Source organism: Cricetulus griseus, chromosome 2 (assembly GCF_003668045.3).
Source record: "Cricetulus griseus strain 17A/GY chromosome 2, alternate assembly CriGri-PICRH-1.0, whole genome shotgun sequence".
In the NCBI taxonomy this organism is placed as follows: Eukaryota; Metazoa; Chordata; class Mammalia; order Rodentia; family Cricetidae; genus Cricetulus; species Cricetulus griseus.
Window position 1 is genome coordinate 437,187,968 of NC_048595.1, and position 27,992 is coordinate 437,215,959.

At 43.7% G+C, this 27,992-nt stretch overlaps 1 protein-coding gene across 1 annotated transcript in view; it reads left to right on the forward strand.

Moving 5' to 3' along the window:
- LOC100751314 (nuclear body protein SP140-like protein) overlaps positions 1-27,992 on the forward strand; it is a 50,103-nt gene that overhangs the window by 13,849 nt on the left and 8,262 nt on the right. Inside the window, exons 7-14 of the mRNA XM_027397426.2 lie at positions 3,680-3,784; positions 4,494-4,547; positions 7,280-7,336; positions 10,165-10,254; positions 13,036-13,140; positions 13,779-13,921; positions 16,027-16,074; positions 18,407-18,448. Coding sequence (XP_027253227.1) covers positions 3,680-3,784; positions 4,494-4,547; positions 7,280-7,336; positions 10,165-10,254; positions 13,036-13,140; positions 13,779-13,921; positions 16,027-16,074; positions 18,407-18,448 — 644 coding nt within the window. The remainder of the gene's footprint in view (positions 1-3,679; positions 3,785-4,493; positions 4,548-7,279; positions 7,337-10,164; positions 10,255-13,035; positions 13,141-13,778; positions 13,922-16,026; positions 16,075-18,406; positions 18,449-27,992) is intronic.

The window sequence follows — 27,992 nt, forward strand, 5'->3', positions numbered from 1 at the left end:
TCCTCATTTTCTTGAAGGCCAGTGAACTGTAGGAATCCTCTTTGCCTTGTGATCACTGTGTTTGGGTAATTTTGGAGAATATGTCTTTGGCCAGTAGAGTATAACTGAGAGAATAAGATACATTACTGCCAGACTTTTTCACAAAATTAGAATTCATCCTTCCAAGTTTCACATGAGCTCAGTAACAGCTACAAGGAAGTGACACTTGTATTGGAGTAGAGGTGACCGGGAAATCTTATTCACCACTTAACAAATTATGCTGCAAATAAATGTTTAACCAGACAAGCAGTTCCTTCTCAGTCTTTCCAGGCTGAAATCTCCATGCCAGTCAGGAGTTCTTCTCTGAAGGCTCTGGGGGAATTCCTACAACCAATTTTCTCCAGTTTTTTTTTTTCCCCTCAAATAAAATCCAATTCCTTGTGGCTGTGGCACTGAGATCACAACTTTGTTACTTGTTACCTCAGATCAGTCAGCTCTCCAGAGCTGCTCATTTTCTCCAACAGGAGTCATCCTCCATCTTGAAGGAAGCAGGAGGCTCTGGAACCCTCTTCAAGCTTCCAGTCTCTGATTTCCTGTTTTGCTGCCAGCTGAGAAAACAAACAAACAAAAACTTCGATGCTTGTAAAGGGCTCATCTGGTTAGAGCAGGCCTACCCTGAAGCCTTCTCTCTCTTGAGGCCAACTCTGCCACATGACCTAAGATAAGCACAGGAGTAATAATGTCTCAACATGGTCACAGTTTCCAGGATTATGAAAGAAGCTCTTAGAGAACCATCTTAGAATTCTACTTACCACCAGAGAGCTCAAGACACCCCATAGAAAAGAAATGTCTGAATGAGTCACTGATCTCAAGCAAGTGACATTACAGGGGTCATCAAACAAAAGTAGACCATGAATGTGCTAAGACAAGAAGGAGCCTTTAGGAGAGACAGAGAGACTACCATGATTAGGTGAGGCACTTTGGGGAAGGGATGAGGGCCTGTGTCTGTGTCACACCTAGTCAGGGGCTTGTGCCTCAGACCGATTATACAGAGACAGGTGCAGGCAAACATTTCAGGACCTCTGAATGACGTCTGTGTTCGCTTAACCTGGCAGTTCCTTTTTGGAACGATCTCAACCTCATGGTTGTGGGGGTTTGTCAAAGAAAGCAATGTTCTCCAGAGAATATTCTGCAATGACAAGTACTGGTGAGGCCATGAGAATATGAGAGACTTTCTCCCTTATTTTATAGAGCTACTTGACAAACATGTGAATCCCCTCATTGTGAAGTGGAACCGTTAGTGACATCTGCCGTTTATTATTATTAGAAGTAGAGTCATTATGAGAGTACAAGGAGGAAGTGTAGCTTCTGTCATGGGGGATTTGACTTTGTGGAAAGAACCCCATGATAAATAGAAAGAGGATGCTATATAAGGGTGAACAGTGGGTTGCCATGTGTGGAGTACTGGGGTTCCTGAGAGAAATAGAGGCTTAAAAGGGATGTGTGATTGGTTCCATGATGGTATTTGACTCAAAACTACATGCACAATGAGAAAAATGACTTATTTCATAGACTGGCAAGCCACCATTTGTCTTTGTGAATGTCCCAAGATAGAGTAGGACCAAGAATCTTTGCACAGTTTGGCCACCAACTGGTGGATCCACATTCATTATCTTTTGAGACCCTTTTGGCTTGGGGACTCCTTAGGCCTTTGTTTCCATCTATTGGGTGAGGGGTCATTATCTTGCAATATTCAGAAAGAATGGGAAAATCAAGAGCAGACACAAGATAAAGACTTTAAAAGTTGATTAGACAAAATGAAGCAAGAATAAACACAGAGAAAATATTTGCTAAATACTGTACCTACAAATCAAGATAGCAATTTATATTTATTTATTTTACATACCAACCACAGTTTCCCCTCCCTCCTCTCCTTCCATTCCATCCTCTACCTCACCCCTACCCTCCCCCATCCACTCCTCCTCTGTCTCCAATTCAGAAAGGGTAGGGCCTCCCATGGGAGTCAACAAAGCATGGCATATCAAATTGAGGCAGGACCAAGCTCCCCCCCCCCATACATCAAGGCTGGGTGAGGCAACCCACCATAGGGAATAGGTTCCAAAGAGCCAGCTCATGCATCAGGGACAGATCCTGGTCCCACTGCCAGGGGTCCCACAAAAGACCAAGCTACACAACTGTCACCCAGATGCAGAGGGCCTAGGTCAGTCCCATGCCAGCTCCCTAGCTGTCTGTCAAGAGTCTGTGAGCTTCCACAAGCTCAGGTCAGCTGTCAGCCATCATGATCTTGATGCCCCTTGGATAGCAACTTATTTATATAGAATTATACATGCATCTTTAACTAACATAACTCAGAAATAAGAGCACAATGAGACAAGTTACTGTTGAGACCGAGTTGCTTGGCCGTGGTTCAGGAATACCACCTGAGTTGTGCACAAGAGGTCTAGAATTTACACCTACAGGATTCTCCCAGCAAGTCTTCAGATGATCTTGGTGGGAGCACCATACTTAAAAGCTAGAGATCATCACTCTCAGGTCTGAAGCTGAAGCTTGCTGAGTGAAGGCCATGATGGGAGTGGGAGGAAACACTGTACTCAAAGCACATAACTCCTAGGCTACAGCTCACTTCACCTGGAGCCCCGAGAAGCAGGTACCAGCATGCAGAAGTGCTTAGCTTAGGCTGCTATGGGACCATCAACCAAGCATTTGGAGAGCGACTGCTGCCGATTGGCTGGATTTCAAATTTGTATCACTGCTTCTGACTGGCTAGATTTCAGAAGCATGGTTAGTGATTAGGTAGTCATTGGCTAATTTAGGACAGGTTTGAAACTGGAAAAACTAGCAAAAGTCATCCTTTTCTGTTTTCAAAGAACTTTTTTTTTTCCTTCATCAAGGAAAATAAGAACCTTAAAAGTTTCCTTGCAGCTACACGTAGCAAATTAAAAGTGGAAAAATGGAAAATAATATACATGGTGGAAGGAGAAGAGCTCCATTGGATCTTGGGTGTGATTTCTAGAGCAGGTTTTGTTTGATTCTTAGTCTTCATTGTTTTTTGTTTGCTTGTTTGTTTCCCCAGAAAATGCTTCCTCTTTCGTTCAGAATCTAGCTAGCTTGCTGAGCAGTCAGAGAGCAATGGGGCTCTCATGTGTATCTGTCTCCGGATCCATGGACAGCAATTTTTTGGTTAGGATTACTTTCCAGAACGCTAGATCACCAAGTGAACAAGAAAGGGGTTAGAAGAGCGTGCCTCTAGTCTGCCATTCGTGACAGACAAGATGCCTGTGCCCTAAAATAATCACACAGATGCAGTTCTGACAAAGGGGGAAAGACAGGAACGGAAAAAATAAAAAAAAGGAACTGAAAGCCAGACAAAGGGAGAATGTAAAACTGTTTTGGAGGAGTGAGAAATGGGGGTAGATCAATAAAGATATAGAGAGGTCATGTGTCAGATGCTTGGGATCACAATAGAAGACCCCAGTTCAAGGCTAGCTTGGGCTAGTGTGAGTTCAAAGCCATCCAGGGAGATTAGTTGGCACCATGTCTAGAACTGAAACATAAAGAAACATGTGAGGGTGTAGCCCAGTGGTAGACTGCTTGCCTAGCCCAAGTGAGGCCCTGAGTTTGGTCCCCAGTATTGCAAAATTAAATAACAAATAAATCAATGCCCACAATTTTGATCCAGGAGCAGAGCAATCCACAAGTGAAAATGAGATGTGTCCCTGTGTCATGTGTTCCCCAGCATACAAGCCAGAAGACCGGGAAGCAAGGATGGGAAACAACCAAACAGGTAATTAATAAATAAGGCTGACCAAGGGTCATGGGTTAGTCATGGCTCAGGGAGTACCACAGGCTTCAGCTTGTGGTTCAGTCCACCCCTAGTTCTCTGCATTTGCCCATTGGGAGCTGGAGAGAAGCAAGAACCCTTTAGAGAGCCATATTTAAGAGGATGGAGTTGGTTGATTACATGTGAATGGAGTAGAAGAAATGCACTCTTAAAACTGGCATCTATCTTGTCTGCTACCTTGATATACTGAATGGTACCCATTCTTCCCTGCCACCCAAGACAGCAGGTTAAATGTCTGCAGCCAGATAATGAAGTTGTTTTGTCATGGCCTTAGGAAGGAGTGTGAGCCTGCTACTGGTGAGGAGGAAAGAGTTCAGGCCAACTATATTCAATCCACTGTGCATTTCCAACCAGAGTTCTCAAGTGTGTCAAGTAATTAATTAGGGCTTACCCAGAAAATATCCTACAAAATTCTTATTTTATCCATGCAAAAACGTGTTAAGATTTAAAATGTCCCATTGGGGGTGGGGCTGAAAATGCCCAGGGCCCTCCCTGGATTCCCAGTTCTCAGTTTGTCATCCTTGGGTACTTCTAGGAGGAGGAAAGGATTGACAGTCCAAACGCTGATGTAAGCCTTTGTAGCGTGATCAGTCCTAAGATTTGTAACTTCTCTTCTTTATGTCTTCCCTCATTGCCACTTATTGTATTCTAGATACCTTGGAGACTAGGAACAACACTAAAGCAGGAAAATCCAAGGGGAAAAGAAGTAAGGAAATGGATGAGAGTTTATGTGCTTTCAGTGTTACTGATAAGTTGTCTGCTGCTAGACTTAATATTGTTATTGTGTATGACACGGGGTAGACTGTGACCTCCCCTGAGTTCCTCCTTGCCCTTGGAAACTGTTATCTTAATGACAAAGACATTCTACACATATGGTTAAGATAGGGACCTTGATATTGGGGGAGGGGGGTTGTCTTTGACTGTTGGTGTAGAGGTGACCACTCTGATTTTATAGATCTGAAGAAGTGCAGAACCTTTCTTAGATGCACAGAGAGGAAGTGGAGAGTACCTGGGAGAAAACCTACATTCATTCTGGTTATACCCACTCGAGTATTTGACAATATGGCCATTAACTAGGGCTCATTGTCTTTTCCAGTTCTTATTTAAGATAAAATTTATAGTGAAAGACACAAATCCTAAGCACACCCTTTGGTGAATCCTGCTAATTGCATTATTTTTACAATAAAAATCTTATGGGGTCATGGAACATTAGCATACGCCTGTGAAGATTCTCCATACCCTTTCTGCCCCCTACCCATCAAGGCAGTCACTTATTGTTCAAGGATGACTTAATTTAGGTAGATTTTTAAGTGCTTTGTAGATAAGATTTCCCAGCACGTTCTTTACTGTAAAGTTTCCCTCTCTCCACAGAATGACTCACAGTGAGGGACTTGGTGCCAGTTGGCTTCTTCTTAGCTAAGGAGTATATATGTTGTCTGAATAGCCCGGATCTGTTTGCATGTTCTCCAAATGCTGGGCTCTTCAACATTTTCATCTTGGGGTATTATAAGGATACTGTTAGGAGCATCCTTGTAGGAGTCTCTCTGAGGCCCCGTGCTTTCATATTCTTACAGGAGCTTCTAGTGACATCTGGTATATATAGAATAGGTGTCTTCTTGTCCCTTTGTCAAGATCCACAAGGACTGTGATTCTAAGAGGCCAGGTATATGCTGCAATGCAGGTGTTGGTGGCAAATATGACCTTTTTCCTGTGGCATTTAACAAGGTTTATAAAATATAATTCCTGATTATCTCTGACAGCTCACTAAAGTGCAGCTCTGTGTGTTTGCATGAGGGAGATATGTGAATGCCTGGCTTTCACACAGGTCCTTAGAAAACATGTCCCTAGAAAAGAAGTGTTTATAATAGTTGGACAACCCTGAACAGTACATTCTATTTTTTTAAGATTTATTTATTTATTATGTATAGAGTGTTCTGTCTGCACATATGCCTGCAGGCCAGAAGAGGGCACCAGATCTCACTACATCTACAGATGGTTGAGAGCCACCATGTGGTTGCTGGGAATTGGACTCAGGACCTCTGGAAGAGCAGCCAGTGCTCTTAACTCCTGAGCCATCTCTCCAGCTCTGACCAGTACATTCTTTAGTCATCATGAAGGTAGGCAGTGCCTCCAACATGGCCTGGGGACATCCAGCTCATTGCACCATGCTTAGTCCTTGGCTGAGGAAGGGTTACAGACTGTGGGGTAAGCATCCTATCCACTCTCTGCCCATGACCTTGACTGAGCGATATCATCTGAGGATTCTCAGTGGGGGAGAGCACACCAAAGTGAGGGTCTGGCAATTCTGAAAGGATGTCATCCCATGCATGCACTGGTATGATGGCTGCTCTCATACACACACATGAACACGGACATACACACATCCTATATACCAACACACCCATGGGTTAATAAATAATAATGATCCATCACGTTCATCATTAGACTGACTTTCCATTTCCCCAGAGCTATGGTCACATGAATTTGGATAATTCAAAAGAAAACAAAATTGTAACAAAAAGATCCTACTGGGCTTCCTTAAAGTTCCCAGGCCCTACCCTGGCCCTTCTTGTTGCTAGATTAAACACGTGAGGAGTTTCATGCTACAACTCCAAGAGAACAGGGATTTAAAAAAAAAATAATGTATTTATTTTTATTTTGTGTGCATTGGTGTTTTACTTTCATTTATATCTGTGTGAAGGTTTCAGATCTTGGAGTTACAGGAAGTTGTTAGTTGCTGCTGCTACGTGGATGCTGGGAATTGAACCAGGGTCCTCTGGAAGACCAGTCAGTGCTCTTAACCACTGAGCGGTCTCTCCAGCTCCAAGAATAGAGATTTTTTTTTTTTTTTAAAGAAAAAGTCTTCACGTAGAAGTTTAGAGCATTCTTCAATTTCCAGTGTAGCATGGTCTCTGGCTTGAATTTTCATGATAGATACATGCCCTAACACTTATTGTTCAATCAGTCTAAGCCATGAGCAGGGATTAGCTTTCCATTATTCAAAGGTGTTCAAAGGAAGGTTCTTTCCTCTAGCCTCCCAAAGCCATAGCCCAAGACACAGAAATAACTGAAATTTAACTCTGCCATCAACTTTCACATGACTAAACTGGTTGTTAAGAATTTTGCCTCATTTCTAGGATCTGAAGTTTGAAAACAGTATTTGAATACAGATGACACATAAGGCTTCTTAGAGAATTACATTCATATATCTGAATGATTAATTTTTTAAAAATAATTTATTTAACTTCATTTTATGTGCATTGGTGTAAAGGTGTCAGATCCCTTGGAACTGGAGTTACAGACAGTTGTGAGCTGCTATGTGGATGCCAGGAATGGAACCCAGTCCTTTGGAAGAGCAGCTAGTGCTCTTAACCTCTGAGCCTTCTCTCCAGCCCCTCCCCCCCATGAGTGATTAATTTTATTCTTTTTGTTTTGAAGGAAAAAAGAGAGGCCACAACTGGTCAAAAGCAAAACAGAGAACTGCACTGGCAAAAAGTAAGCAAAAGGAGGAACGGAGTTACGACTGTTGAATTTATTACGTTGTTGCCTATGGCATACTTGTAGGCCTGTGAGTGTCTGAGCCATGGTAGGATGTGTGTGTTGTAGCCACACTTGTGCAGATGGGTGTACATACTTGCACCCACGTGGATAGACCTGGGCAGGCTGTTGAATGTCCTCTCTCTCATTCTTTACTTTATTCCCTTGATAACTGTCAGCAGCAAACACCAGTGAGCTTCCTGTCTCCGTCCCTGAACACCAGCACTATTTGTGCTCACATATGTATTCTTTACATGGGTGCTGGTCTTAGTGCTTGCACACTAGTTGCTCTTAACCACTGAGCAACCCCCCTCTCCCACAAAGTTTTATAGCTGCTGTTAGACGTGGGGGGAGAGGCTGTAACAAAGGGTTCTGATACTACAATGTCTTTTACAAATGGTTTGTTTCTGGTACAGGTGGTCATCCAGAGGTAAGTGGTCCAGAGTCGAAAGGGAGGTGCTGTCATCCTTAGTATGAATTTTTTATTGGTTTGGAAAATGTTGCAAAGAAGGATGAATGAAGAAAACAGGCTGCGTGTGCATGCATGTAACAAATGTATAAATGTACACGGGATAAGAAAATATATATTCATATGCACCTATGAAACTGTAGGGTTTTTTTTTATTCTTTTGGCTCTTTCTCTTTGCCCCCCCCAACTCGGCTTCCAAATAATTACACAGAATCTTTTTATTACTTATAAGTGCACAGCCTTAGCTTGGCTTGTTTCTAGCCAGCTTTTCTTTTCTTTCTTTTTTTTTTTTTAAGATTTTTTAAGTCTTCTGCCTGCACACCAGCAGAGGGCACTAGATCTTATTCAAGGTGGTTGTGAGCCACCATGTGGTTGCTGGGAATTGAATTCAACCGCTGAGCCATCTCTCCAGCCCTAGCCAGCTTTTCTTAATTATCCCGTCTATCTTTTGCCTCTGGGCTTTTACCTTTCTCTATTTCTGTATATCTTTTCTTTCCTTCTTATTCCATGTCTGGCTGTGTGGCTGGGTGGCTGGACCCTTCTTGCTGCTCGATCTCCCTTCTCTCTTTGTCTCCTTTTATTTATTCTCTCTGCCTGCCAGCCCCACCTATTCTTTCCCCTGCCTTGCTACTGGCCGTTCAGCTCTTTATTAGACCAGTCAGGTGTTTTAGACAGGCAAAGAATCACAGCTTCACAGAGTTAAACAAATGCAACACATCTTTGCATCATTAAAACAAATGTTCCACAGCATAAACAAATGTAACACATCTTAAAATAATATTCCACAACATAAAACCACTCATTTTTGTTTATAAACTCAGGTCTTTTAATATAACTATGTATCTGTCTAGTGAGGGAGATGTTCTTAGATATAGAAAAATGATTGACAGTCCATTTTCACAAATGTTCATTGAAGGGCTTGTGAGTTGGCTCATTGGTAAAGTGCTTGCTACCTAAGCCCACGGACCTGAGTGTGGGTCCCTTGCACCCACATAAAAAGTTGGGCACGATGTACACATCTGTAATCATTCACTAGTTAATACCTTGGATTTGTTGACTACAAGCCTAGCCACCCAAATCAGTGAAGTCTGGTTTTCAGGTCAGAACTTGTCAGTTAAGGTGGAGAGCTACTGAGGAAGACACTTGACTTTGATCTCTGGCCTCCACACACATTCAGGCACACCCACACATGTACATACAAAGGAACACAATGTGTATGTACACATGCAAAAATGTGTGCAGTAATTATATTTGGCTATTGGAATAGAAGTGATGTCCATATTTTTATTTGTGTTTTAAAAACATTGAGCATGCTCAGCCTTTTTTATTAAAGGAGAGAGAGCGAGAGAGATCAATCTTAGAACATTTTTGAGCAAGTTAGTCACACACATATCTACATGGTAACATTTCCTATAATTTTTTTAAAGATTTTATTTATTTATTATGTATACAACATTCTGCTTCCATGTATATCTGCACACCAGAAGAGGGCACCAGATCTCATAATGGATGGTTGTGAGCCACCATGTAGTTGCTGGGAATTGAACTCAGGACCTCTGGAAAAGCAGTCGCCACTCTTAACCTCTGAGCCATCTCTCCAGACCCCATTTCCTATAATCTTATTCCTGTAAATTTTATATAGTTACAAACAGCACCCTGGCATCTGGTTTTAGTAATAGTCTAAGGCATTCCTTCTTCCTGGACAAAAGCTAAATGTCTTTTTCTAAATGATTGTCATTTTCAAATCAGGTCCATGGAGTAGTCTTTGGAATCCCACTCAATATTAATTTCACAAACAAGAATCTTATACTCTTGACAATGACTCAGCTGTGCTGTTGATTGACATGTACATTTTTGTTTAGAAAGGAGAAAAAAGATAGTTGTGTCCATTTTTTGAATGCATATTTTGAAAACCACATTACTCAGGCTGAGTTTTTGAAAACAATTTTATTCAAGTCTCTATGTGTAGAGAGATTTCTTTTTTTTTTTTTTTCTTTTTTTTTTTTTTTTTTTTTTTGAGACAAGATTTCTCTGTATTGTTTTGGAGCTTGTCCTGGAACTTGCTCTGTAGACCAAGCTGGTCTCGAACTCACAGAGATCCACCTGCCTCTGCCTAAAATGTTAATACAACAGACACCTGCACAGGCTTTAACTCTGACTCCTGCCTGGTCGGTTGGAATTGGCTCCTTGCCCGTGTGTGAGCCCTCACCACAGTGTGTGGAGAAAATACCCTGATGTAACCTGGATGCCTCCCTTGCTCCTACCCATTCTCAGCTGTAGTTTGCCTCAACTCTGCATTTGCCTGTGTCTCTCCTAGATTACAGAGGAGCTGGTGGCCAGGCAGCTGTCAGGAGAAGGCAAAGGAGAAGCAATCCAGAAGGCTCTGCCAGGACTGTCAGGCGCAGGGGTAAGTAAGTAAGGTGACTTCTGTACATCTTTCCATCGCCCCCGAGTGCACACAGATTTTGCTAATATTTGGGGGAATCTAAAGCCTTAAAAAAAAATCTACTCAACCTTACTCAATTTGAGAGCAGCAAAATCTAAAAGCAAAGCTGTTTGGAGCAAGGCCATGAACTGTATTTATATCATCAATCTTATCTGTCCTAATTTCTTCCTTCCCTTTGAGTTGAACCTGGTTTTATAGAAATGCTTTTCTCTGACACATTGGTTATTAAAATGTCTAGATTAGGTGAATTGTGAACAGAAAGCAAATCCACTCTCATGGTCCTTTTCCTCCTCCTTCCAGTGAGCTCTTTCTTGTCTTGAGCAGGCCTGAAGCTTTCTAATTCCATTTTAGCAGCAACAGCATCCCACACCAGAAGCTGAGTGCCCTTTCTGGCCTGATGCTCCCTATTTGAGACACTGAGACCCTGTCTGAAAGAGCAAAGGAATAAACCTTCCTGCTTTCTCCAATCTAAAGCACTTCCCCTCTCTCAGCCTGGGCCAAGCCCTAGAATAGGACATGGAAAGCAGGGCTGTAGCCAAGCCATGCTCAGTGTTCTCCTGGAGCTCTGCCTCTGTTCAACAGCAGCTGGTGTGGGCCCATCCGTGTTGGGGAGGTTGAAGAGAGAACCACGATGACTGGGTGCTTGTGTAGGTGTCGTGTTTGATGGGCTTAGCTGTGGATGATGCTGGAAGTAGCAGATGCACTCTCTCCCAAGAGATGCTTCCATCACTTCCACAGTAGGGAAGAGGAGAGGCCAGACACCATGCTGGCCTCATTAGAATAAATGCAGCTTTTCTTCTGGGGTCTGGTGTAAGGGGCCCCTGCTGGCCTGATCCAATCCCACTAATGTGTTTTGTGGTCACAAAGGTGGTTTGGCACTTTGCCTTAGGATGTGTATCCTTGATCCTCAAGGGACCAACTCAATATAGTTGTCTGAGCCTTTACAGTCCCCCCCCCCCCATAGGAACTATGTCCTTAGTTCTGAGGAAATTGACCTTATTTGACATTTACTAAATAAATCCCAGTGACTGGACCTTCTGTTATAATGTTGGATAAACAGCAGGGTATTGACAAATCAGTCATAGTTCTCACATTTAAGACTGACCATAACAATTATTTTAAACTAACTTTAAATCATATTTTGACCATAATTGTATTAATGGTTTTGTGATGGATTTCATGTTATTACATGGGCAAAATAGCCTTTGGATGCAGCAAGAACTGAATTTTGCCTTGATCAGCTATTCTGCTTGGAAATAAAATGTAATAGGAGATAAAATGTATCTATATCTAAACTCTAAATCTCCCTATACCAACTTCCCCTCCATGGGTTAGGATAGACATCAGTGTTTCCTTTTTCTCTCCAAAATGCAAGCCTAAACATTTGACAAAAGGTAATCCAACAGTTCCTCCAGGAACAAGAAAATAAGCACAGAGTTAGGGAGAAAAGAATTCTGCATTTACTGGACTGACTGAGCCTGTCACCAGAGCGGGAATAGAGGAGGGACAGCTGTAGGAATAAGTCATGTGAAAATCTTCCCAGTAGGCTGTGAGTGTGGACCCTCAGAGGAAAAGGGAGGAATGAGGTATTCTCAGGCATGTTTTACCTTTCCAGAGTCCTGGGAACAACTTGGGTGACAGGGAGGAGGAGAGTCCCTTGGAAAGCCATTTCTGAGAGGATGACCTTCTGTTTCTGGTGGTCTTACTATGCACAAAGAGGAAGCAAGAGTGTTAGCTTGCACAACAGCCTTATGTAGCTGAATTAACCACTGAGACGCTTCCTGTTTATTCACCATGCTTGAGAAACAAGAATCTCAGTGGTGCCTCCATTGAGATCTAGAGCCCTGGACCACTGCAGTGCTGCCTCTATTGACCTGGAAGAGTGGAGACAACCTCTGCCATACACAGTATCACCCACCAGCGATTGTATATCAAGGTGGCCCAGATACCTGGGTTCAAGCATTCTCTTCTATGATTACACAGACTTGGGCCCATCTCTTGGCTCTTACTTCAATTTCTTCGTTTCTAAAGAGAGGTTGATTTATGTCAACCATCCTTAGTCCCTTGTAGTCTTGATCAGCTACCTTGAAAACAATCTCAGCACCAGAGACAGAGCTGCCCCCCCCCCCCCCCCCGCCAGGTCTCTGCTTTGATAACAAGCAGGGGAAGCTCAGCTTCTCATCTCCCAGATATTTGTTTGAGGAATTGTCATCTCTACTTCCATGGAGTTGCAGCTCTGGTGTACATACGAGTTTTCAGATTATTCTAGAACATTCTGGGCTTCTCTCAGTTACAGGCAGAAAATGCTGTTGTGAGGGAGATGGAGCAGAAGAGATAAAAAGAAGAACAATCCCACCCAACTCTGTTACATTGCCCCTCATCTCCCCTTGCTCATCCAGTCAGTGCTCTAATGGGGAGACAAGAGGACCATCTCTGGCTGCCATCATTAGGAACATAGAGCAGGTCCTATTACATGGTCATGTAGCAAACAGTGGCGGTCACTAGAGTGAGAATCAGCATAGCTTTATCAAAGCCAAAATTCTCTACCAATGTCTTCTGTTTGTTGTTTATAAATTAGAGGTAAAATATTTGTCATTATGTATCCAACGTGCCACTTGCAAGAACGATTTAGAAGCTATAGATCTGAGGAGCAAAATGTCCCTAATGTTAAAGGAATGATTACAAGACAGCGGAGGGGCATGTGGACCTCCAAAGTGAGACAGAAGAAATCTTCTTTTTCAGGTCCAAGAAAGCCCAGAACACAAAATGCAGACTTCAGTGCTGCCTTGCTTCCTGTGACATGTGGTACTGTGAAGGGAGTGTTACACAAGGAAAAATTCAAGCAAGGTGGGTTTCATGGTTTTTAATTTACAACTGCTAAATAAAAAAAAAAATCACAAGCAATAATGGAATTACTTAAAGAATTGGAGGTGTGTGGCTTGAAGACAGGAAGGGATCCTAACATGTTATTTTCACCCCTGAAAAAACCATACTGTAGCAATGGTCAAGCATCTGTTCAACAGTCTCATTCACTTGGGTAGACAATGATGTCACAGGACTCTCCAGCTGCAGCAGCCAGCTGCAGCCTCAGTTCTAAGTTCAGGACCCAACCTCCACCTTGCCTGGGGCCTCCTGAGACTCTGGTTGTTCTCCAGTCTGAGAGTCAACGTCAGGTTGAAATTGGCTCACACTGTGCAGACAGTCACTAGCTTGTCCTTTTCTAGGTGACTCTGAAGTAGTTTTTGAAAGGTTTCTGTTGGTGGCGATTGCCATATTCATCATGCTTGGAAATCAAATAAACACGCCTGGTTTCAGCAAAGCGCTTTAGGGAACTCCAGGGCTGAGCTGGGACTTCTGAAGCCAGAGAGGAGACAGAACTCTTCTGCTATTGACTTTGAGCACAGTTTAAGTGGCTCCAGCTCCAGTGTGGTGGGAAACCACTAGAGACAAAGCAGACTCACAATTAGCCTACTGTGTTCTTACAGGGATATCTGTGAAGTCCATACAGAGTGAAGATGGGGACTGGTACACACCCATTGAATTTGAAATCTTGGGAGGCTTTGGAAGATCTAAGAACTGGAAATTGAGTCTGCGCTGCTACAATTGGCCCCTGAAATCGCTGATCCAGGTATTGCAGTGGAGGGGGGCGTGTTAGTGCTTCTTGCACTGTTTACAAATCAAATAGGTACTGGGAAGATACTGGGAAGCCCTGAAGTCAATGATGGTTACCTGTCACTTAGGAGAGAGGCAGCCCACATCCACAGCCTCGTTGCTGGGAGGTGGTGGCATTGGCAAATGATAGATAGAGAACCTCTGAGGAGGAAATGGTCATTCAGGGTTGGTGTTCTTGCAGAGAGATTTCTGCATTGAGCCAAAGGAAGAGTTGACTGTCAGACAAGTGAAAGAGAATCTAGAGAGAGCACATGCAAGCAGCTGCACCAAAGGCAGTTGTGTGGGTGTGGGGGAGGAGTTGTGTGTAAGGCATAAGCCATCAATTTATGTTGTTTGTGCAGGGATTTAATGCCACCCTAATTACTTCAGATTTATAATGTGGACAAGGACTCGGTGATGTCCTTGAGGTTAGATATTGCACTTGAGGACGGGCTTTGGTGGCTCACGCCTTTAATCCCAGCACTCAGAGGCAGAGGTAGGTAGATCTCTCTGAGTTTGAAGCCAGCCTGGTCTCTGTCTCAAAAAACAAATTAAAAAAAAAAAAAGAAAGAAATTGCAGCTGAAGTCTATGTCTGGTGGTGGAAGCCTTTAATCTCAGCACCTGGGAGGTGGAGGCAGGAGGATTTCTGTGATTTTGAAGCTAGCCTGATTTAAATAGCAAGTTCCAAGACAACCAGGTCTACATAGAGAGACCCTGTTTCAAAATACCACAAAAAAGAAAGAAAGACCAAGGAAATGGCAGTTGATATATCATCATCATCATCATTATCATCTGGTGTGCAGGGATAGAAGCCAAGGCTTCAAGTAAGCTGAAGAAGCTCTAAGCTAGTCTCAGACCTCTTCTCCTGTGCTTCCTGTGCTGCCATGATAAACACAACACCATGGCCAAAAGCAACTTGGTGAAGGAAAGGGTGTGTTTGGCTTACAGGCTGCAGCCCATTATGGAAGGAAGCCAAGACAAAAACACAAGGTAGAAACATGGAGGCAGGAGCTGAAGCAGAAACCACAGAAGAACAGTGCCTTCTTACTTGCTCCTTGGCTCATGTTCACCTGCCTTTCTTATCAGCTTAGGCCCACCTAAACAGGGATGGCAATGCTCAAGTGGGCTTGAATTTTTTATATCAATTCACAACCAATAAAATGCCCCCATATACATGCCTATAGGTTATCTGAGATAGACAGTTCTTCAACTGACATTTGCTCTTCTTGGTATGTCAAGCTGACAGCCAAACTAACCAGGACACATCCACAATGTTATTAGAAACAGACTGCCCTAGACATGATTTCATCATCTCTCTATCCAGAAAGCCAGTATTTATCCTATTATTTTTAGCTCAGATATCTCACCTCTTCCTGAATGTCCTGGCCCCTCAGCTCCCAGAGACCCTTCTTAAACTGTTTGAGAGTGGTTCTGTGTGCTGGTGGTTGTGGTGCATGTTTTTAATCCAAGCAATGCTGATGCAGAGAGGCAGTTGTCTCTGAGTTTGAGACCAGCCTGCTCTAGTGCAAGTAGAATATCCAGGGCTACACAGAGAAACCCTGGAGAGACACACACACACACACACACACACACACACACACACACACACACACACACACACAGAGAGAGAGAGAGAGAGAGAGAGAGAGAGAGAGAGAGAGAGAGAGAGATGCTTTTTCCATGAGTTTTTTCCTCTATCCCCCCCACACACAACCAGGTTTTCTGTCTCTGTGCTTCAAATTCATCAGAGTATGTGACACCCTAGATGCATGCAACAATGCAACAAGTGTGTCCTGATACAGAAAGTCAAGCTGAAGTGTGTCAGGTGGCAGCAGAGAGCATGTAATGGTTTAATCAGTGATAGTGATAGTGAGGGCAATTTCTCTGGACTAAGGAAAAGGGATGTAAGGAGGTCTTTCCAGCTTCCACAGGCCGGAGTCTCTAAGTTGTAGGTGATGAGAGGGAATTGGAGTCAGACAACGTGGATCTGACCAGGCAGAACTTCTGGAGGAGGCTGGCAATGCCAGACTCACACCACTGAGATACAGATAACTACATACTTGGGTCCTTCTGTCTTGCAGAAAGACTTTCTACCTAATTGTCCACGAAAATATGGCAAGAGAAAAAAGGTGAGTTCTCAACATGTGATTTTATGCACACACCCTCTTATTTTGTGGTGTCTCAGTTGGGTTGACATACTTCAAGTCACTTCTCATTCCTTCCTCTACTTTTTCCTTTTCTTGTTTTCAGCCTGTGTTCTCACTCATGCTACTGTTTTATAAGGCTAGGTCTGCCTTCAGTGTTGACTCCTTTGAGTTGGAGATGATAAAGAGCCACCAACACAAACTTCATTGGGTTACATGTCACTGGATACTGGGCTTCATGGCTACTGAGAATTTGGACTTCAGGCCTGTGTATTATTTTTTATTTGCATTATTGTCTGGCTGGTTTGAACTCTAAGCCACTGGGACATTTCATCCACTCAGTTTCCTAGAAGGAAACTACCACACAACCTGGTCAATGAATACTTAAAGCCCATTGCCTCTACCTTCCCCCAAATCCAGTATCTTGTACTGGATCACTCAAGTGAAATAGAAATGTCCAACCCACACAACCATCCTTATTCCTGGGTGCAATGCTTCATAGCACAGGAGACACTTGCCTCTTATTTTGAGTCTCTGTTTCTAAGAACAGAATTCCCAGAGAAACAGAAGCCCAGGTCCATTTCCACTTTCATGAGTCTCTCAGGGCCTCTTCATGTGCTCAGAGCCATGGATTCTGGGAACTTCCATGTCACTGTCAGCATCACATGGCAGATTCCCAGCTCATGCAGGACCATTAAAGCTTCCTGGTGATGACTGGCATGTGTCAGACCATCTGGTATGGTCACCAGAGCCATCATTTCTGTATGCTGGCGTCTGCATTGAGATACCTGGTTTCTCTTTCTAAGCAAAGCCATATTTACTCATCTGTGTAATTCACAGTTACCAAGTGTACACAGAACATCCAAGGACTGTAGATAAGCCAGGAACAGTACCCCGAGGGATGTCAAGGACCGTGTCAAAGTCACTGTCCCATTAAAGAATAACAAATAGTGTGAAGTAGGAGATTCTGGAACAGTGGTCAGTGGACAGTCCCCTCTCTTAGGTGATTGTAGCCCAGGTCATGCTTGTCTCCAGCACTAGTAGGTCTTGGACTGGAGTTAAGAGCTGAGACTGCCTGGGTCCCAGAAAGGAAGGGTGACAAGATCATTCTGATGGACGTGCAAAAGCAATGTGAAGTCCATTGTCACTTCTAAATGTGCAGCCAGCCTTGAGTTGTGAATAGAGGGTGGAAGGCCATTAAGAGGATGAGCTGCAGCCCTGGGTGCAGTGAGTTACATTTAATTTTCAAAGGTATGGCCCCAGGATTGCTTCAGAAGGTGATGGATTTCCTCTCTAGGTCACCCAGACTTCTTTGAGCCCTATGAGTTCTGGGATATGATTGGTATGCCACGGCTTCATTCTCACTTCTGCTACTCTGAGGTGCAGTGCTGGTTGGTGGTCATGCTGATACACCCTGGGCTGCAAACTGAAGGAGAATGGCTGAGAGCCATTAATGTTTGAGGGCAGATAGAACTGCTTCAACCAGCCTGTAGAAACCAGACCCTGTCTCTTTGTATGAGTCCACAAAGGCTTCCCGGGGACCGAAAGCCAGGGAGTGGAACTTCCTTTGGATCCAACAGTAGTCTGATGACCTACCTCTCTCTGTAGAGATGCACAGGTTCATAAAAATATGTATGAAAAAAGTAGATATTTTAAGAGAAACCCTCTAGATAGAATGAATTAAGCCAATATTTTCAATCAAAGAATTCAAGAGTGAGTTCTCTCTGTCCAGTGAGGGTTCCTGGGGACCCCCTACAGGTATGTGAGGCCATGGCTTCTAAAGGCTGAGGTGAAAATGAGATTGAGAAACACATTTGAGTGGTCATGATGGAAAGCCCTTGTGAGACATTAGGTGGTAGCTTTATGTGGCTGACATAACTCCTTGGATTTTGCTAGGAGCATTGCTTGGTGCATTGCCTATGGCATGGCTGCCTCTCCCTTGAAGGGGCTCACTGTCACTTTGGTTATGTTCCTCTGGGTGATGAGCATTAGGTCTTAATTTGATAGATGGGAACTTGAAGCATGTGAGCTATTCCTACTCTCGTTAATAAAACTAATTTTAGCCAGGGATGATGGCACATCCTCGGAATCCCAGCACTCCCTGTTCCATACCTAGAAACACAAAGATCAGAAGCTCAAGTCCAGCCTTGGTTATATAGTGAGTCTAAGACCAGCCCAGGATCCCTGAGACCTAGCTCAAAAACAACAATAATGCTGGTGGTGCTAAAACAAAAATTAAACAACTATCATCTACTTACTTAAATGAATAACATATTCAAATCTTACATTTAATATTGTCATTTAAATTTTCTTTCAGAAGAACACACAGAATCTGTACAGTTCCCCAGCTAATGCATGTGTAAGTACTGACTCCTAGCTACAATTCTGAAAAGGCCTCGCCCTCTCCTTGGTTCATTGCCTATGTCATGGCTGTCTCTCCCTTGAAGGGGCTCACTGTCAGTTTGGATGTGCTCCTCTGGGTGATAAGCAAAGGTTACCAGATTTGTCCCCAACCCAAGGGAGGGGGGACCAGTTTGGGTTTGGAGTCCTACCACACATTTCTCCATATGTTCTCATGTTCTCTTTTACCCTAAAGATGAGGGTGGGAGACAGAACTCTAGATCTCTGGGGTCCCTGGGACAGACACTGACATGGCAGTTGGCATGGCTGGCCCTGGATGAAGGTTATGAACAAATACAAGAGGAGACAGCATCTGTAAAATAGAACATCCCAGCATGCATCCCAAGTGGGGGTAGAGCCCAGGAGGAGCAGGTCAGGTCTCCTGTGCAAGTTCTAGGTGTAGACCTCTCCTCATCCTGCAGAAAATTTCTTGCAGTTTGAATGGGTTCTCATGGAAACCCTGAGGGCCAGTCTCAACAGAGCTGTCAGGGGCACTTATGATTAGGACTAAAACCATCACAGGGTGCAATTCACAGGGTGTTTTCCCTTGGTCACATTGGCTGGTTCTCAGATATATGCAAACCATCTGTATTAGTCAGGGTTCTTTAGAGTCACAGAACTTATAGAAGTTCTCTCTCTCTCTCTCTCTCTCTCTCTCTCTCTCTCTCTCTCTCTCTCCCTCCATATATACGTGAATAAATTTCATATGTTTAATAAAATACATATGAATAAGTTTCATATATATATGTATATATATATGAAATTTATTGCAATGACTTATGGACTGCAATCCAACTAACCCAACCAAGGCTTGCTGTGAATGGAAAACCCAAGAATCTAGTAGTTGCTCAGTCCCACGAGGCTGGGGGTCTCAGCTGGTCTTTTGTATATGCTGGAATCTCAAAAAGCAGGCTCCAATGCCAGTGAAGGAATGGATGTGCTGGCAAGGCAAGGGCAAGCAGGCAAGGAACAAATCCTTGCTTCTTCCATTGCCCCTATATAGGCTTCCAGCAGAAGGCGTGGCCCAGATTACAGGTGTGTCTTCTCACCTCAAGATCCGGGTCTAAAGACATGTTGTCTTCTTGCCTCAAGACCTGGATCACAGGTGTGCCCTTCATTCCTGGATTGTAGTTCATTCCAGACATAGTCAAGTAAGTTAACAACAAGAATAGCCACGACAATCCACTCCTTGTCAACTGGACACACAATCTTATTTCCTTATGCCATGATTAATTTCCAAATAAAAACAACAACCAGGTCATAGTAATGCCCAAATATAATATAACTATGCCATGTCCAATTGCAAACGCATTATATATTTTTCTAGGTCATAATTACACATAACATGGTATAACTATCCCCCATGCAACCACAAATGAATTTTAAATTTAGAAGAGGTGGCAGTGTCCCTCGGGGGACATCTTATCAGTATTCTTTTAATTGTTGTTAGAACACATGATAAGGAAATTGAGAGAAAACACAAATACTGTACAAACACATTCTTAACAAATACAGCAGAAACACTCATGTCCGTTATAATCCTCATTTCTGCAACTGGTCACGTGGCCCTGGCTGATCTTTAGAATTACCTTCCTCTACTACCCACTCTCTATCTCTTCCACCCTAGGCAAGCACCCCAACAGATCTTAGTTCTTGTCCTAGCAAAGTGCCCCATACCTTCATTCCGATGGGTCTGTGACCTTTGTCATCCTGTCTGGATTCAGCAGCTGTAGTTTCCCTCAGGGAAACTTTAACCACAGGGCACAGTAGCACCAAGAGACGTCCTAAAAGATCTCCAGACATTGCTGGGTGTTGGTGGCGCACGCCTTTAATCCCAGCAATCTCAAAGCAGAGGCAGGCGGATCTCTGTGAGTTCGAGGCCAGCCTGGTCTCCAGAGCGAGTGCCAGGACAGGCTCCAAAGCTACACAGAGAAACCCTGTCTCGAAAAACCAAAAAGATCTCCAGACATAATCTTTCTTATCTCCATTGTGGAAAGGCAATCCGATTTCCCCTTGGTAATCTGGATCAATCACCCCTCTTACCTTTCTTAGTCTGTTGGTTTAAGGGCATTTGTAGCCCAAAGCATCCAGGCAAAGTCCGAGTTTTCAGTTCAATGGAATGTTTGCTGTGGCTCCTGGCAGGGCACTCCACCACTCTGGAACCAAAATGTCTAGACCAGCAGAACTTAGGGTTGTGGGAACAGGAAGCAAAAACCTCCCTCGTGGGTCACTAGGGGTGACAGTGAGTGGAACTATTTCCTTTTCCATCCCTTGACTTGGGGATCCTGGCTATGGGAGAAACAGTACCATATATTAGATGCTGATTCAGAACATAATACTGCCTTCTGGAGACCCCAGCCCCAGCACTCCATGCTTCTGCCACCTAATTGGCACTGTGACTGTGTCTTTGAAAGGCCAACCCATCTTTCTGTCAGACCAGCGTCTTCAGGATGGTGGGGAAGATGGTACGACCAGTGGGCCTTACTGCCACATGTCTCTGGCTGTGAAGTGGATTCCCTGGTCAGAAGCAATGCTGTGTGGAATACCATGTCTGTGGATCAGGCACGCTAGCATGGATGGTGCTTTGGGCAGAAGCATTCGTCAGAATAAGTATCTCCTCCAGGAATGACAATGCATTGTCCCTTCCATGAAAGAAGTGATTCAATGTAGTCAACCTGCCACCAGGGAATGGTGCCTCATCTGGGGCTCAGTGTTGGTCTCTGCTGTTGGCAGGCCTGGCACTCAGCAGCAGCTGTAGCAAGGTCAGCCTTGGTGAGTGGAAGCCCCTGTTGTTGAGCCCATGCATAACCCCCATCTCTGTCACCATGGCTGCTTTGTTCATGTGCCCATTGGGCAATGACAGGCATGGCTGGGGAAGAGGCTGACTGTCCATAGAGGGAGTTATCCTATCTATTTGACGACTGAACTCCTCCTCAGCTGAAGTCAGCTTTCGATGAACATTGACATGGACACAAGTGTCTTCCAGCCTTTGCCCGTTTGGAGCGATCTAGCCACACACTTCTTCCCCAGATGTCTTTCTCACCAGTTTTCCATTCGTGTTCTTTCCTAGTCCCTGACCATCCATCCAATCCACTGGCTACAGCCCATGAATCAGTGAATAACTGCACATTTGGCCACTTCTCCTTCCAAACAAACTGTAATGTACACTGCCGGAAGTCCTGCCCACTGTGAAGATTTTCCTTCACCAGTATCTTTCAGGGTTGTCCCAGAAAGGAGTTATAATGCTGTAGCTGTCCACTTCCGGGTGGTGCCTGTATAATGTGCAGAACCATCAGGAAACCAGGCCCTAGTCCTGTCTTCCCCAGTCAACCAATCATGGGGACACCCCATGAGGTTTCAGGTGCACGCTTGGCAGCAGACAGCATTGTAACAGGAGTAGAAACCATAGGTATTTTGGCAACTTCCTTTTTTTTTTCTACTTTTTTTATTTAATAATTTACAATCATTTTACATATCAATCCCCCTGTTCCCTCTCCCTCCCATCCTTCCATGTCCCCTACCTACCCCCCCAATCCACCCCCTACCCACTCCCCAAGGACAGTGAGGCTTTCCATGAGGGATCATCAAAGTCTGTCACATCATTTGGGGGAGGGCCTAGGTCCTCCTCCATGTATCTTGGGCAGAATAGTATTATACCATAGGGAATGGGCTTCTAAAGTCCATTTGTGCACTAGGGATAAATACTGGTTCCACTGTTAGAGGACCCATAGACTGCCCACATTCAGAGGGCTTGGTCTGGTCCAATGTTGGTTCCCCGGCTTTATGACTGGGGTCCATGTGCTCTCATTAGGTAAGGTCAGCTGGTCCTGTAGGTTTCTCCAGCACTGTCTTGACTCCTTTACTCATCCCTCCTTTCTCTCTACAACTGGATTCCAGGAGTATGGCTCAGTGCTTAGTTGTGGGTACCTGCTTTGCTTCCATCAGCTACTGGATGAAGGCTCTAGGATGGTAATTAAGGTAGTCATCAATCTCATTATAGGGGAAGGACATCAAAGGTGGCCTCTCCACTACTGCCTAGATTCTTAGTTGGGGTCATCTTTGTGGATCTCTGAACATGTTCTTAGTGCCAGATTTCTCTTTAAACCTATAATGGCTCCCTCTATTAAGTCATCTCTTTTCTTGCTCTCCTTTATTCCTCCCCTGATTCAGTCTTTCTGATCCCTCTTGTTCTCCTCCCCCCTCCTCTCCTCCCCTTCTCTTTTTCCTACATCACCCCCCCCCAGTGCTCCCAATTTTCTCAGGAGTTCTTGTCCCTTTCCCCTTCTTTGGGGGACCATGCATTTTTCTCTTAGGGTTCTCCTTGTTTCCTAGTATCTCTGGCGGTGTAGATTCCTTTGCTCTACTTCTAAAATCTTTATATGAGTGAGTGCATGCCATGATTTTCTTTCTGCGACTGGGTTACCTCACTCAGGATGGTTTCTTCCAGTTCTATCCATTTGCCTGTGAATTTCAAGACTTCGTTGTTTTTTTTTTTTTTTTTTTTTTTTTCTGATAAGTAGTACTCCTTTGTTTAAATGTACCCCATTTTCTCCATCCATTCTTTGGTTGGGGGGCATCTAGGTTGCTTCCACGTTCTGACTATTACAAACAATGCTGCTATGAACGTAGTTGAACATATGTCCTTGTTGTATGAATGTGCATCCTTTGGGTATATGTTGGGCAACTTCTTTATGTAACTTGCTTGTGTCTTCGGGACTTGCTCAGACCTAATCACGCATATGCTATTTCAATTTGATAATACATTGCTGCTGTGCATGCTATACTTTATGACTTGATGGGTCCAATAACACTTAGCTCATGATGGGCAGTTCAGGTCTCATGGTAACTTGGTGGCCTATTGTCAAATGTTCAGTTTCCATGAATGTCTAATAGCAGGCCAAGAGCTGTCTCTCAAAAAGAGAATAGTTGTCTGCAGATGATGGTAGAACCCTACTCCAAAATCCCAAAGGATCCTCTGTGATCCATCTATAGGGCCAGCCAAAGACCCCAAATAGCATCCCTATCTGCCACTGCCACATCAAGTACCATAAGGCCTGCTAGATCATACATATGGCCCAAGTGGCAGAGCAGCCTGCACAGCATCCAGGACCTGATGAAGACCGTTCTCCTGTTTCAGGCCCCACACAAACCTAGCATCTTCCCAAGTCACTTGGTATATAGGAGAGAGTAACACACCTAAGTGAAGAATGTGCTGTCTCCAGAAGCCAAAAAGATCCATTAAACATTGGGCTTCTTTCTTGGTGGTGGGAGAGACCAGGTTCAATAACTTATCCTTCACCTTAGAAGGAGTATCTCTGCATTCCCCACACCACTGGGTTCCTAAGAATTTCATTGAGGGAGAAGGTCCTTGAATTTTGGCTGGATTTATTTCCCATCCTCTGACACTCGTATGTTACCAGGGAGTTCAAAGTGGTTGCTACCTCCTGCTCACTTGGTCCATTCACCATAAAGTTATTAATATAGTGCACCAGTATAATATTTTGTGGAAGAGACAGACAATCAAGATTCCTTCTATTTAAGTTATGACAGAGGGCAGGAGAGTTAATGCATCCCTGAGGCAAAACTGTAAAGATGTAGTACTGGCCTTACCAATGGAAAGCAAATAGCTTCTGGTGGTCCTTATGGACAGGCACTGAGAAGAAGGCGTCTGCTAAATCAGTAGCTGCAGACCGTGTTCCACTATATCTGGTACAGCAGCTGCAGTTACTACCTGACTGATTTTTCGATAGTCAACTGTCATTCTACGGGATCCATCTGTATTCTGGTCAGATAGAAGGAAGATGTGGTGGGAACCACCACCCCTGCACCTTTCAAGTCCGTGATGGTGGCACCAATTTCTGCAGTTCCTCCAGGGATGCAGTATTGTTTTTGATGCACTATTTTCTTTGGCAGAGACAACTTTAAAGGCTCCCATTTTGCCTTTCCAACCATAATAACCGTCACCCCATACAGGGAACCAATGTGATAACTCTGCCAACTTCTAAGTATACCTATCCCAGTCATACATCTGGAGCCTGAGAAATAACCACAGGATGAGTTGGGGGACCTATCGGGCCTACTGTGAATCTGATACCAGCCGAAACTCCATTAATCACCTGGCCTCCTTAAACCCCTACTTTTACTGGAGGGCCACAATGTTTCTTGTGATCTCCCAGAATTAGTATCAGTTCAGAACCATTATCCAATGGACCGGGAAAGTCTGATTGTCCTTCCCCCCAGTGTATAGTTGCCCTTGTAAAAGGCCATAGGTCCCTCTGAGGAAGAACTGGAGAAAGGTTAACTGTAAACTTTTAGGTGTCATATCAGGGTTCTTCCTCAAGGGAACCTGGCTATCCTTTCATTCAAGGGGTCTGGGTCTGCCAATTGGCTCATCTGGACACTGATTCATTCACTAGCTGGGATTACCTTTTGCCACGATCCAATGTAGCCTTTCTTTTATTTGTTTGAGAATTTTTTCTGCTTATACATCAAACAGAAAAGCTGTAGGTTTCTTATCTGGAAACACCATGCTTGATTAGCCGGTACCAAAGGTCCATAGGAGTCATGTCACTATAAAATTCACCTTGCCTGTGCTGACCATTACAGGTTAGGCCGTTGTGAACATTGTTTTGTCTACACTGCCCATTAAAATAGCCATGGTCACCTGGTGATAGTCTATGTTGATTCAATGCTGTACACTGGCCCAATTAAACCCATTGCATTTAATTCCTCCAATTAAGCAGCAGCATCTCCAACCCTAAGATCTGGCACAAGGAAAAAGGCGACAACATAACTTTTCAAATGTGCTGGAGCCCCTCTCATGATTTTGCACCTTATAGGACTCATGAGAGGCAAGTCTTCTGGGTCTTCCCATCGTGGAGGATCAGGTTTTACACAGCACACTCACTCCAGCATTGCAATCTCCCTGAGCCTTAAAATGCCCTCATCAACACTAAGCCAAGCGATATCAGGCATCTCCAACTCCTTTTCAGTACACCATCTTTTAATAGATGCTTCAGCCAACCATTCAAACTTTTGACACCTTTTTTTTTTTTAAACTGTGTGAGCTTCCATATTAAGGTAGAATCTCCATTCAGGGGGGCCCTATCAAAAAACTCAGCCAGATCTAGTTTTATGTTCCTTCTACCATTATCCCACGCCCTCAAATTCCATTCCCACACATACTCCCTGGACCTTTGCTTGAATGAATTAGCAGACTCATTAAGGTCCTTAGTAGAGTAGTGCACTTCTTCATGGACTACACTCTCTATCTTCCCTCTAGGAGCCTGCTTGGCCTTGATTCTGATCATGGGTCTAGAGGCGTCTATTGGTGGGCCTTGAGGGACATCAGCATTGTATTGTCTGGCATTTCCTTCAGAGAAAGTCACTGCTGGTTTGCCAGACACTGAAGGCTTCATTTCTTCAGGGAAAGGTGAAAAGGGTGATGGGAAAGGGGCGGGACTGAGGGTTCTACTTCCTCAGGCTAGATAAACCCTTGAGAATCTGAGGGTTCAAAGTTCTCAGATTCAGTGGGGTCCCACACATCCCCACCCCAGGCTATAGGATCCCATTCTTTAGCAATTAATGCCCTTACTTTAACTGCTGATGGCCTGAGGCTGAGACCTGAACTTTTCCTGTAGTTTCGGCAACTTTATAATGAGCTTTTCATTTTGATTGTCCACAACTCTGTGGCTGCTGGAGAGAAAACTCTCTTCCAGGGCACACTTAGAAACCTTTACACTGTTTATTTACATCTATAGCCGGTCAATTTTAAGTTCACTGTTGTCCTTCACTGTATTGTGAAGTTGGTTAATTTTACCATGGAGCTCATTACTATCTTTTGATCAGTTTATCCAGATATGCAAAGAGCAACCTCCCTGCAATATGCTTTTCCTTACCCTCAAACTGTCAAAAGTTTCATACATAGGCTCACCAAATCTTCTGCCATCCACAGTTGATTAGTGAAGATAATCAAAGGCATTTGCATATATATATATGGGGGGTGGTTCAAGACAGGATTTCTCTGTGGCTTTGGAGGTTTTCCTGGAACTAGCTCTTGTAGACCAGGATGGCCTTGAACTCACAGAGATCAGCCTACCTCTGCCTCCCAAGTGCTGGGATTAAAGGCGTGCACTACCACAGCCCAGCAGGCATTTATATTTTTAAGTCTGTAATGTAGTTCACACTATGGACTTTCAGTGCTCTCTGAACTCCCAAGATATGGAGTGTCTGGAGAGGATTCAGTACCTGAAGGTACTGGTGAATTTAAAAGCCTATTCCAGATACTTAAAAGATACATCCTTATACTTCTGTTTCTCTAGAACCAGGCTGGTATCAAAGTGTGGGGTTCTTTAGAGTCACAGAACTTATGGAAGAAATCTATCTATCTATCTATCTATCTATCTATCTATCTATCTATCTATCTATCTACATCATCTACAAATTATCTATCATCTTTCTATCTACAAATCATCTGTCTATCTATCTATCATCTACCTACACATAAAGGGACTTTATTGGAATGACAGACTGCAGTCCAACTAATCCAACAAGGGCTAGCTGTGAATAGAAAGTCCAAGAATCTAGTAGTTTCTCAGTTCCATGAGGATGGGTGTCTCAGCTGGTCTTCTGTATATACTAGAATCCAGTGCCAGTGAAGGAATAGATGTGCTGGCAAGGATGGGGCAAGCAGGCAAAGAAGAATGAATGAACCCTTCCTTCTTCCATTGTCCTTATATAGGCTTCCAGAAGAAGGTGTGACCCAGATTAAAGATGTATCTTCCTGCCTCAAGATCTGGATTAAAAGCATGTGTCATTCTGGATCAAAATCCTGATCAAAGGCATGATGTCTTCCTGCCTCAAGATCAGAATCATTCATTTGCTTCTTTTCCAGAGTGTGGAAAATCTACAGTGCAGAAAGGCTTTAGCCTGCCAGTTGATTTGAAATACTTCCCCCTGTACAGGGCTGTGTACAACCTGCCGAGTTGCATTATATTCTGTACTGTGTACAATAAAGAAGTTTGCTTTCCTTAAAAAAAAAAAAAAATCCAGATCACAGATGTGCCCTCCAATTTTGGAGTGTAGTTCATCCCAGATAGTCAAGTTAACAACCCATAATAGCCATATCAACCTCCTACTCCTTCCTATCCTGTCAATGTTCTGTGATCACCAGCATCCTTGTATTTTGTAGATCTTGCTAAACACAGCAAAATTTTAAATAAACTTAAAAATTAGTATTCAAAGGACAAAGAATTGAATGCCTTTGGGAAATGAGAGAGAACATAGAAGCCAGATGGACCCCTAGGCTTGTGATGTATGAAGCACATTCTATAGAAAGTAAGTGCAAAATAAAGCAGGCTACAGTAGGACTATAGTTTAACAGGATGAGTTTGAGGTGTATCTAGGGAGCCCTAAGGAGACATTGATGAGCATTAGGACACGTAGGGGTGCAGAGAAGTGATGATATACCCTGAGCTGAGGACACAAAGGGAAACCTGCCACTG